This window comes from Aedes albopictus, chromosome 3 (genome assembly GCF_035046485.1).
Source record: "Aedes albopictus strain Foshan chromosome 3, AalbF5, whole genome shotgun sequence".
In the NCBI taxonomy this organism is placed as follows: domain Eukaryota; kingdom Metazoa; phylum Arthropoda; class Insecta; order Diptera; family Culicidae; genus Aedes; species Aedes albopictus.
In genome coordinates, this window is record NC_085138.1 from 25,068,388 (window position 1) to 25,084,365 (window position 15,978).

The following is a 15,978-nucleotide window of genomic DNA, read 5'->3' on the forward strand; positions in this document are numbered from 1 at the left end:
GGAATCGAACTTTCTGCGAAGATGTTACAGGACGTCAAATGGCCGTTGAAAACGTCAAGCGAAGGAGCGTTGTACACGAAGCCAAATCCACGCAGCACAAGGAAAAGAAGAAAACAGCAATGTGACCATGGAAAGCGGAAAGTAGGACGCTTGGATCTTTGATTCTGCAACAATTTCACACATGACTAGAAGCTTGGAAAGATGTTTGATGCAGAAAGACCTGCTGCACTCGATTGACACTGCAAATAATCAGTCGATCGCAACTATTGCTAAAGGCAAGGTGGAACTCGAGCTGGATGAAGATCCAAATGGAATCCAAGACGTAGTTCTTACGTGGAAACAACTATATCAAACTTAATATTGAAACGATTTACCCGACGGCCTCAGAAAAACAGACACTTAAAACAAATTTCATTAAAAAACATCGTCACGAGAACGTAATCGCCCAATGCTAAACGTACTGGTTTTCCATTGAGGACATCATTTGAACAGTGACACAAAGCTAGATCTGATCAAAAGACAGTAAGGCTCTCGTGTTGTTACAACAGAGAAAGCAGACGCTCTGTTGAAACTGCTTGATGTAGCTATCCCCGATTACATTGTATATCCAGGTCGCTCGTCATAACGGACATTTGGCATAAAAAGCAGAAAGCATTGGCGTTATGCCAAATGTCCATTACGCTAAACGAGTATCGACATTATGCCAATTATCTAACTCCCTCGTACATCGTACTGAACCTGTTGACTCATCTGTTTTCTTCTTCTCCATTGTCACTCACAGAAAGGGCTCAAGAACGTCTTCGATGAGGCGATTCTGGCCGCGCTGGAACCCCCAGAGCCAACCAAAAAGCGAAAGTGCAAGTTTCTGTAAACCAACACCATCGTCCCTTTCGTACAATCGTGTATTTTTGTTTGCCACCACCACCACCAACACAACCACACGTATAACCTTCCTTTAGACACACACACATACATAAACATAAACACAAACACCCACGCATGAGTATTCATACATACCTACAAGCTTCCTTGGTTTCTTCGTTTCCGTTTTTTGCCGATGAAACTTGAGGAAACTGCATTATAATGGCATACAGAACAGACACACACAAACACAAACGCGTTGGTTGAAACCCCTTATTATTACTAGTGGTAAGGAAGGTAAGAAGCAACAAACAACAGAACCGGTTAGACTAGGTGGGAAAACAATTGTATTGAAAACAAAAAAAAAACACTATTTCCTACATTTGCATATATCTTATAAAATAGCAACTAACAAAAGAAGATAGTTTGTTTGAGAAGAAAAGAAAAACAGAAAATGGGAAAGCAGACCTTTCTTGACGTAAAGAAGAATTGATTATCCTCAGAAAGACACGGAAAGATGGAAGAAGGAAGAAAAAATAAACTGACGGAACGTTAAGAAGAATGGCAGGAAACGCTAAAATACTATTATACAAAAAAGCAACAATTATGAAAATTAAAAATTTATACAGCTTTTTTACAAAAACTACAAACAAGAATAATGAACAAAACCAATATATACCCCATTCACCAAAAGAGAGCAAAAATAAAAACACACGATAAAGACAAAAGTTAGAAAACACAAACAAAATTAACAGCGAACCGTTTTTTTGTTGTTCCACGAATTTTCCCGCGTGGAGTGTTTTACATGCATGCGATTCAATCTCGCAACTACTGGCACCAACTTTTATAGGAAACATAACCAAACCATCGTTTTTTCTAGGATGGATAATCATTTCGCTCACTAGTTCAGCCTGGTTTGTTTCCGTGTACCTCTCGGATAAACTTTCCGTATTTCTGGTAGCTCTGCGAGTGTATCGAGCGATGACACCAGCGTTGCCAGAAATTTTATTTTTTATATCCATGAAGAAATTAAATGCTATTTAAAACAGTTGAAGAATTGGTCGATTTTGGCGAAAAAAAAAAGTTCTAATCAAACAAAATACATGAATTCAGGTGAGAAAGATCTTCTATTGATCTTCAACGGTTTACAGACTTTGAGCAATGGTAGGTAGAATGGTTTGTGCCGGTGAGTTTTTAGTATTCAAATCTTTATCCAAGGCAAGCGAGAAATGCGATGTTTAAAACAATCTGTTTTTTTCCTCCACGTTTCTGTTACTTTCGTACTTCATGTGATTCTAAAATGTTTTCATTTTGTTCAGTTTTGCATTTTTTTCACACTCTATCGTTCATATGAAGAGTCCCATTTGCATTTCCTTAATTCCGTTCGTTCATTTACCACTTTGCTTTTTAGTTTTCTATCAATTATACACACACACACGATTTCAACTGGAAGAAAAAGTTGTCTGCCTCACAATTATTAAAGTATATAGAGTTACAATTCCTTTCCATGGTGGCTTCCTTCGACAGGAGACAGAGGAGGAGTCCGAAGGGCGCTAAGCATTAAAATTCTAGTAAGAAAATGCGGAAGAAGACGAGTTAATAGGAAGAGATTTATATTTAATATTAAAAAAAAAATAATGAAATACAACTAATGACTTTGAGAAAGAAGACAACATTTTTTTTCTGTACGAAAGGCTATAAAATGTTTCCTTTTTCCCAATGAGTATAAAAACGTACGACAACAACAACAGTTAATCAAAGTGCATCCTTCTGATTTAAAGTTTAATGATTCCACGGAGTAACAACAACAACTGACACACACAAAACAGTTTAGGTTTTCTTTAGTTCACATTAAGGAGGTAATCCCCTCCAAACAACAAAAAAATCAGCAAAGTCGGTGAAGAAAAAATAAACAATAGGGAGAAGATGAGTTGAAGAATTAAAAATAAAAACAGTGACACAGTGTATTACGGAGTGCGGAGATTGATTTTGCGGGATCGCACGAAGCGGAGCAAGAAGAAGAAGAAAAGTAATTCTAATATATATTTCGTATATATTTTATTTTAAAAATAAATAAAAATCATTAACTTCATGCCAAAAAAAATATTAGGCTTTTGCGTTGTTGTTGTTTTGGAAAGAAAATCCATGCAATGGAATATGATGACAGCGAGGTTCGGTACTATAGGGATATTCCACACTACCGCACTACAGGGATATTCAAAGCCAGACAAACTACCTTGGCGTTCAGAACTTGATGTTACACTCGTAACAACAGCCATATCTGTTATACTGAGTAGCGCTGCATAATAAACCGCAGTTACTGGAGCAATCTGAAGTCTACTAGCTTATTATAAACCTTTGGTACAGCCAGGGTCGTCCAAACTGTTCTATAATGAAGTCCTTCAAATCTACAAGAAAAACTTTTCACCATATATAATAGTATTGCATAATCTGCTTGGATCCGCGAAGCTCTTGAAATCTCAAATGTCATTAAGAGACACTACAGGGATATTCCAGGTCAGCCAAACTACCTTGGAGTTCAGGGCTTCAGGTCTACACACGTAACAATAGTCATGTCTGCTATATTGAGTAACGTTATATATTTATCCGTGATTACTGGACCAATCTGAAGTCTACTTTTTATCATAAACCTTTGGGATCATCAGGTTCGTCCAAACTGTTCTATAATAAAGTTCTTCATATTTACAAAATTTGTTTTTGTGTTTTCACCATAAATAATAGCATAGCATAATCTGCTGGGATCCGTGAAGCTCTTGAAATCTCAAATGTCATTTAGAGACACTATGGGAATGTTCCCGGTCAGCCAAACTATCTTTGAGTTCAGAACTTCAGGTCTACACTCGTAACATCAGCTATATCATACATACTGAGTAATGTTTCATAATCAATCACGGTGACTGGACCAACCTGAAGTCTACTATATCCCTTTCGTGACGGAGCGCAATCTCCATACAAATGGCTCAACTTTGGCTCTCCAGAATGTAGTGTTTCATTCATCTTCGAACAATAAAGAAAACGTAGGATCATGCAGACAAGGAATAAACCATTCACAGTCGAATACTCCCTTAGGACGCCTTCCCCTTGTTCCACAAAGCATCACAACTATCATTACATCATCCCATAAAACCTAAAAATTGCATTTCTATCCCAGAGGAATCTTACCTTATTCAGCATAGAGCTACTGCAGCTCCTTCACGAATCGTCCGAAACATACACAAAGACACAACTCAACATCATCCCTTCAAACCGTAATGATATTTACACTATTGGAAATAAAATAATATAATTAATCATAGTTCTTTGAGTAATTTACATTTTTATTCATTGCAATATCAATCCTTCCATTCACAATATCACTTTTATTTCCGAACAAACCATAACCACTCCCAACATAATCCAAACCCCAATTCAACTCTAAGGGTGCTATTACACTCTTTGCCCAGACGCCAAATATTTGACCACTTTTGACAGATAAATTTTGGCAGATTGTTTGGTTCTGTTTGTCCTTATTCGTTTTTCGAGAGTGACAAATGTTTTTGTTTGCCAGGTACACCTTGGTCAAAATTTAACTGTCAAAAGTGGTCAAATATTTGGCATTGGTCAAAGAGTGTCATACTAGCTTAACACTTCACACAAGCCACAATTCCGACCGTTCGCGCCAAACATCGTTCATAGACTGACGATTGCACTTCCAGTCCAACCGCTTGTGTCCTCCTTTTCATTCATTCGTAAATTCATTGAAGGCTTGCCTTCCTTTTCCAACGCATTGTGTTGGCTCCGCTCGTCATCATCGTTGATCGCCATCGTCGCCGCTCGTCGTTCGTCGCGGGGTAGCTTTTAACCTCGTCATCCTCAACGCCAGGCTCGGGATCCGAAAGTCGAAGTTTGATTTCAAAAGCTAGAAAGAGCTGTGCGCGTACAGATACACCGAACCAAATCGATTGAAAGTTTTATCTTTACTGAATATTTATTTAGATCTGTTTTCTTCACATGATCTTTTTTTTTAATTTATTTAAACTAAAAGCTTTGTATGCTAAGATGATAAATTTGAAATTAAAACATTTTCCCCACTCAATCTGTATTACTACACAGAACTCTTAGATTTCCCAACAAAACAACCATTATTTCTCCTCATTTGAAAGAACTACTCTTCATCTTTCGATTTCATGTTTTGACTACCTAGATAAATCGGAAATAAAAAATATGCGACAGATAAAACGTTTACATGTTTTACGATTTTTGTCCACTTTTTGTTTACATTATTGTGGTAAATCAAAATCTCACAGGCAACGTAAGCAAAAGTTTGTTCGCACAAGTACAGGTAATGACTGAGTTATTGAAACAGTTTACATTACATAAAACAAAGTCTAAACAGATGAAAAAATATGTACAACTGTTACCGCTCAACAGCACAATTGTGCTGGTTCGTCACGAAAAGAATATATTATTATGAACCTTTGGGACTTTGAGGGTCGTCCAAACTATCCTGAAGTTTAGCTCTTCAGTAGTGAACTTTAGACTGTAATCTGTAATCCTACCGGCATATCATGAGTCATTTCAAGATATTTATTTAGATATTCCAGATCAACAACACTACTCCGGAGACCAGGTCTACACTGCTTTTGCCACTACGTTAAGTAGTGTTACATAATCCACTGTTCTTATCAATAAAGCAGTTAGAGGAACAATAAGCGATGTTATACATTTTTGGGATATTATGGGCTTCCTTACCGTTATGAAGCTTCGTTCATAGAAACAACCTGTTACCGTACGGTAACATTTGGTTTTGTTTAACTGTGATGTGGGACGGTAGGCTCAAATACATTGTAAAGGTAGCAACGTCCAAATTAAATCGGTGGGCGGCTGATGGGCTAACGCTACAAACGCACCTCGCTATGGATGGGTGGCTGAGCGATCGCGCCAGTCAGGTGGGCGGATGCAGGAAAACGCGGTGCTGATCGACAGTCCGTCAAAAACTGAGTGCTGGTAGGGGCGATGTAACAGCGAGGCAGCTGAGTGGAGGTCAGTAGAGAACAGACGAGCATACCGCGAGGAAGTATCCCCAGAATTTGATTGTCGAACAAAGTGTCCAAGTGGTTTTTTTTTTCGGAAAATATCCGTCCTACGTGTGACAGCCCGACCACTCGACTTGAGACTGTTCGAGGTGGTTTTGCCGACGGGTATTTCGATCACCAATTAGAACCAGTGATTCCCGTTTGACCCAGGCTTGGCATTAGACCCCCAGGAGTTTTGTCGACCGAGCCTCAAGCCGGACACCAAGCCGACCTCGTGGCTCCAGCTACACCATCGGAGCGTTACTCCGTTCCTGCCTGTAACTCCAGTGGGTTCTGAATTCCCCCGGGCGGTCGCCCGAGCCAGCAACCATTAGCCAGTAGTTCGTCGCTTCATTGTCACACCGTCTGCGTCTGGCCTCCACACCTTCACGCCTTTTCTCCGCCTGGCACGAGGTGAATCACGGTGGCCAAGGCCGCCGATCCGGCCTCTGATCCAGCCACCGATCTGGGACGCCCGAAGCCGTCCCGCGGGCCATCAAGCTTTTGTTCTTCCACACGAACCCCAACCGTGGAAGGTCAGAACCGGCACTCATCTGTAAAGTGCCCCACACAATGCATACGTTTGCGTGTGCGTGACAGTAGTTTGACACATTTCCCATGGGAAAACTGTCAGAAAAACGCAAACCTCGACGGAACGGACGCTATGTGTTCCAGGCTTAACGACCGGCCCATCCGTCTGCGCATACCTCTACGGACTCCCTCGCTTGCGAAGCTGGTTCGCAACCGGCGCCCACGTGTGTCGCCCGGCCCATTCTTCTGTGCGTCCCTCTACGGTAACCTGTGGTGGTTGGATACCACTGCCACCCCGTCATAACCATCACCGCCCGCCGTTGAATACTATCAATAAACCGTAAGTTCATTTCAAAAATTAATTTTAGGACTCCCACATCCGAAGCTCTCCCCTACTAACACGCCCTGGGACCCGGGAGGCAGAAGACGGCCTTGTGTGCCCACCCCGGAAGCGGCCGAGGCTCAGACCAGCCGCTTGGGGCTTAGGCCAGTCCCCGTCTGGGACGGCGCAACTACTCCCGGGGTCAAAAAAAGTTTCAAACCACTGTAACTTTCACAAGGCTTACTGGACATGATAGATTACAAATCGTAGCTTTTAATGAAAGAAGTTACCGTTATACCCGTAGATTTCAAGAATCTAAGCTGAAGAACAGTTTCGATGACCTAGGATATCCCGAGTGATCTGATATTGTCTACTAACCTTTCAGAAGATTAGTGGCGATTCTTACTTACCTTACCGATCAGGCTAAGGCCGGGGACCATAGCTGATCCCGATCGATTGTATCATACGCCGATTTGAAATCGATGAACAAGTGATGGGTGCAAAATGTTCATAGTCATTGACTGAAAACAGCACGAATTTGAATGATTCTGCACTGAATATTCAAAACAAACAAATTCATTTTCGCTCTCCCTCTTCACACAATCAGTCAATTCGTAGTCATTGAATATGAAGCCGATCGAGAAACATTTTCATAATTACCTACGTTTATGGCTACGATTCCTTCCAAAATCACTCCACAACAATCAAATGGGAAAAGATCTGTGTAATGCACCACATTTAACGGTGCATTACACAGATCTTTTCCCATTTGATTGTTGTTAATCGAAACGTTAATATTTTATCAGCAATTTAACACTTTGTAAGATGTTTACAAATATTCATTGACTTTCATTCAGTTGACAAACGAGTATCGAGCAGCTGAATATGAATATTCAGACAAGTGAATGAAAATTGCCGCACGGTGAACTTCAGCTCGTCTGCTCGAAAATTTTGCGCCCTGTGTGTGGGCACGTTGTATTCGCGGCGTTTCTGCAACACCTGACGGATGGCGAACATCTGGTCCGTTGTAGCGCGTTCACCCATGAATCCAGCCTGATATTGCCCCACGAACTCTCTTGCAATCGGCGATAGTCGGCGGCATAAAATTTGAGAGCGTATCTTGTAGGCAGCGCTCAGTAGTGTGATCGCGCGGTAGTTCCCGCAATCCAACTTGTCGCCCTTTTTGTAGATAGGACACACGATACCTTCCATCCATTCCTCCGATAATACTTCCTCCTCCTAAATCTTGGTAATGACCTGAGAGAGAGGAGACAGCTCACTGACAGCCACGATGTAGACATGTCTTCTTCTTACTTCTTTTTACAACTTTGTGGGCCGCACAATGGATTGAAAATATATTGCAGACTACATCCCAAATTGGACTATCACACTTTTATTGGTACGCCTAAAAAGTGTGATAAAAGTGCACATTTGCCTCGGATCGTCTCGACGTATTCGGTGCACTTATTCCTCCAATTACGAGGAATAAGTGCACCGAAGACCTCAACTCGATCCGACGTGACCCTGCGCTGCAATCACACTTTGAAAGTGTGTGCACACTATTGTGTCAGTCCAATTTGGGGTGCAGTCAGCAATATTATTGGTCAAAAATGATTTGCATATTGAGTTTGTTGCGACAGAGCATGGAAAATAAATGGATTCGTTGTGATGGTCGAGGAAAACTGATCATTAATGTTTTATCTTTTATAATTACAACAAACGGAGCAAAATTTTAATAAGATCTTTTGAATATTTGGCCACTCAACACCATCAATGTGCAATTTTGAGCTCGGTTCGCGGTGACAGTTTGTGACATTAATGTCGTTTTCGTTTTTGCGGTGGTGCTACACCGGTGTAGCACTGTTGCACCGAAAGTGTTCGTTTTTCATTTTCGTGCTGCACCGGTGTAGCACTTTTTCTGCACCGCTCAAGATAGTGCAGCATTCAAAAATTCGAGAGTGTAGCGAGTGTACACCGTGTCCACCAATCAACGTTTGCAAAGTTGTAAATATATTGCTTTTTATTCACGCACACCAATGCAACTGCACCGAAAATGTTCGTTTTTGCAGTGAAAAGTGTAGCACGAAGCGGTGTAGCACCGCCGCAAAAACGAAAACGACATAAATAGCACGCAATCGTAGCCAGCTGTCTCCTCTCTCTCAGGTAATGACCCAGTGTAGTGCTTCTCCACCGTATTTTAGAAGCTCGCTTGGTAGTTGATCCACGCAAAAACGCCTACGCTCAAAAATGTGTTCGGCCTGCACATTTTTAGTAAACATCCATGCCGCACATGACTGTGTTGGAAACACACATTTTTTAAAAATTGCTCGTACGCTCACATGAGCATGTATTTTGCAATAATTTCGACATGGCAACCTCACTGGGTTTATAAACCACCTTCAAATACCGAAAAATATTGATATTTTGCAAAAATGTGAGCGCACGAGCAATTTAAAAAAATGTGTGTTTCCAACACAGTCCCTGTGCGGCATGGGCGCTACTCAAAAATGAGAGCTTTTATTTTAGAGAGTCTGCTCCAGCGGCTTTGTTGTTTTTCAACCGGCCAACCTCCTCCTCAATGAGTTGAGTTTGGTCTAGGAATTTCTAATCCTAAAGCCTGGAACACATAGCGTCCGTTCCGTCGAGGTTTTTTTGACAGTTTTTCCTAAGGGAAATGTGTCAAACTACTGTTACGCACACGCAAACGGATGCATTGTGTGGGGCACTTAAGAAGAAACTTCAGAGAATACAAATATGGCTACCACAATGGCCGACTTGAACCCCTACTCATGTTTTCAAGAGCACCAATCTTAAAAATTCGTAAACAAAAATGCGTTCGATTTAGAAAAGCTGTCTCTTTTTGCAAGTGAGCAAAGCCATGATAAACAAGTGCGGCTTGTTTCGATGCTTCGTTCGTCAGATTTCTGCCTCTAAAGTTTGTATGCAAAATTGCAATGGGATTTCTTGATGTTTCACCTTAAGGGGTCACCCTGAATCAGATTTTAATGTGAGACGTCTACACTTTGATGTCCCTGTTATACTAAAAGGTCCTGCAAATGTCTTCTAGTTAATAATTGCCCGAAATGACCTAAATGTAGGCCATGAAAATGATATTACTGAGATCTCATGGTGCTCTATCACTTCAGAGCACTACACACTTAGATTCTTTTACAGTATTAGGTAATTTTTTATCGAAATCTCAACAGCTGAACGTTCGGTAATCAAATCAGGTACCGAACGTCCGGTACTTTAATTTTCGAGGAGCTGTCAAACATTACCGTATTTCTCCGGTAATGCTAAATAGTAAATTACCGTAGACTTTCGCAGGGTTTTACAGATTTTCGGTAGTGCTGGATATAAATAAGACATAACCTATAATTCCATTGTAATTTATTGTTAATTTTCATTCATTTCTTTTTTCAAAACTTATAAGAGTAAAACAATATCATATAACAGTTGGCTATATTAATATAACTGCTTCTAATTGTCCTCGATCGCTGCATTGGCTTCTAGCGTGAGCGGTATTCAACGGAATGGTGTTGAAGCCGGATATCATTTGGAGATGCTGGAAGGCAAAGTTAATTATTTGCTGATATGATGGCCAGATTCGACATAATAATGCTTAGGGGTAGGCGGGGAATAATGAGCAGCTTAAGCATTTTACCACCAAATCCAGTAAATTAAGTGCAATCAATATAAAATTTTAACGTTCAATCCTCATTTGAACCTTAACTGACGAAAGCTAATCGTTGAAATTCCGAATAAAGTTATAAATGTTGTAAAATTTTATGTTTTTAAAAACGTATAAAATCACGAGTTCCGTTTGGGGGGTGGGGCATAATGAGCACCCTAGGTGGGGCAGGATGATCAATCCAAGTTTTGTATACAATCAAATGCTAATGAACTATTCTTGTCAATGATAAAGCATACCGGCAACAATCAATGAGAATTTGAAGGGATTACGGGGTTTAATTTGTTAAGAACTGTGGGGTTCCAAAGAGTCTACTATTGAGGAATTTTTAAACGGTGATAATATACAGATTCCGACATTTTCAAGCTAATAAATTGAAAGTTGATGGCAAAACCCTACTATATGCATCAAAACAAAGAAAACCAAAATAAAAAATCGTTGGTTGAAGATGTTTACCATTTTCATCATTTTTTCACTAGTTGCTCATTTTGCCCCACCCTACTACCAACTCTTTGAAGCATATTTTTTCAACAAAATAATTTTACAATTAGTTAAAAAGCGTTACGAATACATTTCATTGGCGCAGGGAATATCAAGAAACTTGATAGATACCCACAAAATTGTTATTTCATTTCCCAAAACCTTATTTTAGGTCACCTGATTCTTATATTTTCCCGGTTCATGACCACTTTATGCATTTTGATTAATTTTTCAAGGTAAACGGCTTTTTTTACTAATGTTTTATCATCAATTCATTGGATTTTAGATAATTAAGCTACAATTAAGCAATTTGTTTTGTAAATTTGAAGATTTACAGTGAAAATACAAGGTGCACACTAAGATCAGCTCGGTATTTTCCCCATCTTTTTACTGAGTTCTCAACAGCAGATTTAACTCGGTACGCTCGGTTATTTATTTTGCGGATATTCTGTAAATGAGTTACCGAGCTCAGCTCACAAACTGTCAAAAGTTACTGAAGCACGGTAAATATCGTTACTGGTGAACGGTAAATACGATTACCGAGTGTACCGAAATAAATCTGCTGTTGAAAACTCAGTAAAAAGATGGAAAAAATACAGAACTCAGTGAAAAAATTACTGAGCTGGAACATCTGAATCTTAGTGTGTGCTCATTATGCCCCACCTGCTCATTATGCCTCGCCTACCCCTACTCCGTAACGGCGAATATGATGCTCTGTCCGATAACAGTTGATTTTTATTAACTTTGCACCTTTTATAAGTAAACACCAACTTTTAACACAGAAGAAACTGAATCGGGTTTTTGATCTACTATGCTGCGACGTTTCGACACCATTGCTCAACGCTTTACAGTACTTCGGTAATGATGTGAACGATTAACCGGCAGTACGGTACTTTATTTTACTGAAGACGGTATTTGTTCAGTTTTACAGTACGTACTCTGCCGTGAATCGCATATCAGTCCCATCTTTGCTGGATTTACGATTAAAAAACCTACGTATAACACAAAAATAAAACTTGTAATAAACTGTCTTCAATCGAATCGCCTCACAGTGATGCGGCTCCATACAAAAGGTGGCGAAAAGTCTTAACATGAATTATATACCTTCACAGCTTATCAAACTTTGTTATTTATTAGAATTAGTCATTCTAATTAGACATTCTGACATCCCATGAGTCACATTGGCCACTTTTAGGACTCTTCCGGAATCCTGGTTCCTTCGGGGAACAGGACAATTTTTGGATATTTTTAGAACCCATGTTGCGACACGCCATTTTTCATTATTTTGAAAAATATTTCTAGTAGAAGTCATTTCCGGACTTTTGGGCGAGATTGGCCACTTTCAGAACCGTTCCGGAATCCTGGTTCCCTTGGGGAAAAGGACAATATTTTGATGTTTTTAAAACCCATCTTGCGACACATCATTTTTCATGATTTTTCAAACACGTTCCATTAGAAGTCATTTCCGGAATTTTGAGCTAGATTGGCCACTTTCAAGACCGTTCCGGAATCCTGGTTCCCTCGGGGAAGAAGACAATTTTCGGATATTTTTGAAACCCATCTTGCGACACATTAATTTTCATGATTTTGAAAAATAGGTCCAGTAGAAGTCATTTCCGGAATTTTGGGCCAGATTGGCCACATTCAAGACCGTTGCGGAATCCCGGTTCCCTCGGGGAAGAGGACATTTTTTGGATGTTTTCAAACTCCATCTTGTGACACACCATTCTTCATGAATTTTAAAAATATGTACATTAGTAGTCATTTCAGCACCTTTTCTAGATGGCCATCTAGAAAACATGACTACTCAAAAGTCAAACGAATGAACATGTGCAAGTATACGGAACCGTCTAAGATTATTTTCTTAGATCGCGGCTTTACAAAACAATTGTTAATATTTGTGTTATATTGAGCAAAAACTAAGATTGATTATTAAAAATTATTGAAATATGATTCAGTTGGTGTGCTATAAATTAGTTCCTCAAATTGCTCAATATGTCATTACAACAATAACATTTAAATTAGTTATACATTTTGTTTGATCAGTAATTATGTTCAAACTTTATTTTTTTCTTTTTGACTTATCCTTATGAAAAAACAGAAAAAAGAATAATATTCATTTGATATCCATGGGTGAATCGATTGCTAACGGCGATGATAATTATAAAGAGTTTTGTTGAATGTATGACAAAAATTTCAATGACAAAAGGTTGTAGGACAAAAGATCGAATGGATAAAAGGATAGGGAATCGCGCCACTTGGGCGGTGGCTTCTATATTCGTCTGTTTTCCACTATAACTCAGTCAAATTTGAACCAATTGACACATCTTTTGGAATGTGGTGAGATAGGTATAGTATCTACCCGTGTACAACATTTCAAGTCAATTTGTTCAAAATTGACTGAGTTATAGTGCAAAACAGACGAATATAGAAGCCACCGCCCAAGTGGCGCGATACCCTAAATGGACTAAGGGTAGAAAAGGTAAAAGGTACTACATTGCAATTCGAAACTGCAACCATATTACTGGAAAGGTAGCCTATGCATTAAAGAAAGAAGATTTGATTGAAATATTGCCATTTTAAATTCCAACCATTATTATGACAAAGAGTGTCGTAGAACAGGCTATGAATTAAAGAAGGATAAATCTCTGGCTGATATATCAACAAACAAAACGAAATCAGATATGGTAATAAAGTATAATGTGGAGGAACTTCTCTTTTTTTTGGAAATATTGACAGACCAATTGAAATAATCTCTGGGACGATATAGCTTGACAAAATGACGAATTTTTCAAGAATAAAAATATAAGAAACAAATGTATTATTCGTAAGTACGCTTATTATTTTCTAGCATTACTAGAAAGGATATTATTCAAAAGAATGTAGAATACTATTTTAAAAAAAGTATTAGTAATCACGACAATAATTTCTAAAACAAGTTACTCGAGAGAACAGCCATCGGTGAAAAGAGGTACACACCTAGAAAATATCATGTAATTTTAAGTGTCCTGAACCTGACATATACGAGCATCTTCAAAAACACAAATTTAGAGGTTATAACATGTAAATTCACGTCTTTCAAGACACCCCAAACTAAAAAGGAGTTTTTCATAGTGTCTAGCAATCGCTAGAACCGATTTGACAGATAAAACGTAGAAAAGTAAAATATTGTCATGCATGGGAATCAAACTCCAGATCGGCTGATCGTGAGCCATATCTCTTACCTCTCGTCTATTTCACCGAGTTAGAAGGTGGCTGATGAACGTAATACTGATTCTACGTTCTGGTGGAACGGATTTGTTGACATCTAACGCAACCAACCAGCACTTACATGATGCGCGTAAAATTAAGTCCAATTTGTGATTCAGTCTTGAAAACGTTTACGTTTTTTGGTGATTCCGTTTCGTGGAAATTTCAGAATTTCTAAGTGTGTATAAGTTCTTCAAAACACTTATACCAGGCAAACACCAACTATTATAATAAGCCCAGATTAGAGGTTCGATTCCGGGTTTGATTTTCCGCGTTTATATATGACCCTAGTGTATTATTTGTGAGGGCCCATATAGCCCATATAGCCGAGGCGGTCCAGGATCTTTTCGTAAAGGAAATTTCCTTGACTTCCTTGGGCATAGAGTATCTTCGTGCCTGCCACACGACATACACATGCAAAATGGTCATTGGCAGAGGAAGCTCTCAGTTAATAACTGTGGAAGTGCTCATAGAACACTAAGCTGAGATGCAGGCTTTGTCCCAGTGAGGACGTTACGCCAAGAAGAGGAGAGGAGAGGACCTACACACCTTATTTATTTATGCACGGAGACTTATTATACTGGGGTAACATAAAATGGCATCAACATTTTCGATAAAGTATAATCCATACGAGCTGAACAAAATACTTACAAATAATACACTCTCTCTCTCTCTCTCTTCTTGGCGTAACGTCCTCATTGGGACAAAGCCTGCTTCTCAGCTTAGTGTTCTATGAGCACTTCCACAGTTATTAACTGAGAGCTTCCTCTGCCAATGACCATTTTGCATGTGTATATCGTGTGGCAGGCACGAAGATACTCTATGCCCAAGGAAGTCAAGGAAATTTCCTTTACGAAAAGATCCTGGACCGCCTCGGCTATATGGGCTATATGGGCCCTACGAGTGTGTAGGTGTGCCTGTTTTATATTCGAATTTGGGTCATATTGACCCTAGTATACTAATAGAGTTAACGACTGAACGCTGCCTTCATTCGAGATACATGTACGGCTCCGTTAAACTCTAGGACGTGTGAGCTTGGACGGCTCAAGTGAATAACACAAAAATGCAATGGAATCGTTTAAGCATCGCCAATCTCAGCTACAAATGAAAAAAAAAGAACCCATTTTAACAGATGCTTTTACCCTGACTACAATGATATGCATACCAAGTCCAGGACAGTATTATTTTGTAATAAATATTGTATCATACTCTATGTTCAAGGGACTTTAAACATATGTTGCGCAAGTTTGCGCAAGATGACCCATTGATTGAAACTTTGGTAATAAGCTCTCGAAATATATAGAAATAGTACAACAATAATACAGGACCCATATCTGAAAGTTGATTTTTTGACTTTTCGCCGCCCTCGCATCACTGTGCGCCTTACCGGTCGGACCGTTTCCTTTTTTCGGCCAGGAGATGTTACTTGACGAAGTCAAATTCAAGTCGTCTTCCGCTACGTTCTCCAGGGCCGTCACCAGAGGGTCGAACAAGTCTGGCAGCGTCAGGATGAGTTGCGATATCAGTTCACTTTCCGATAGCGTCGCTCCGGCCGTTTTCACCTTCCCAACAACGCAATCCAGGGAGGGGGTGAAAAAGGTAGAACCTTTTTTGTCGGTACCTGAAGGCCTAGACACAGGCAAACAGACGTAACACTTGCGTAATTTCCATCGACCACACTTTTAATGATCTTTTTAAATCTTCATAGTTGTGGCTTTCACAACCAGAGACGCGCGCATCGTTTTTCTTTGCGTTTGACGTTTCACACT

General features: G+C 39.6%; 1 protein-coding gene across 2 annotated transcripts in view; it reads left to right on the forward strand.

Annotated features, from left to right (window-relative positions):
• The window catches only part of LOC109426117 (cdc42 homolog), a 54,742-nt gene extending 51,774 nt beyond the window's left edge, over positions 1–2,968 (forward strand). For both annotated transcript variants that reach the window (XM_062859325.1, XM_062859324.1), the window contains exon 5: positions 782–2,968. In XM_062859325.1, coding sequence (XP_062715309.1) covers positions 782–871 — 90 coding nt within the window. In that variant the 3' untranslated portion in view covers positions 872–2,968. The remainder of the gene's footprint in view (positions 1–781) is intronic.
• Positions 2,969–15,978: the final 13,010 nt, after the last annotated feature.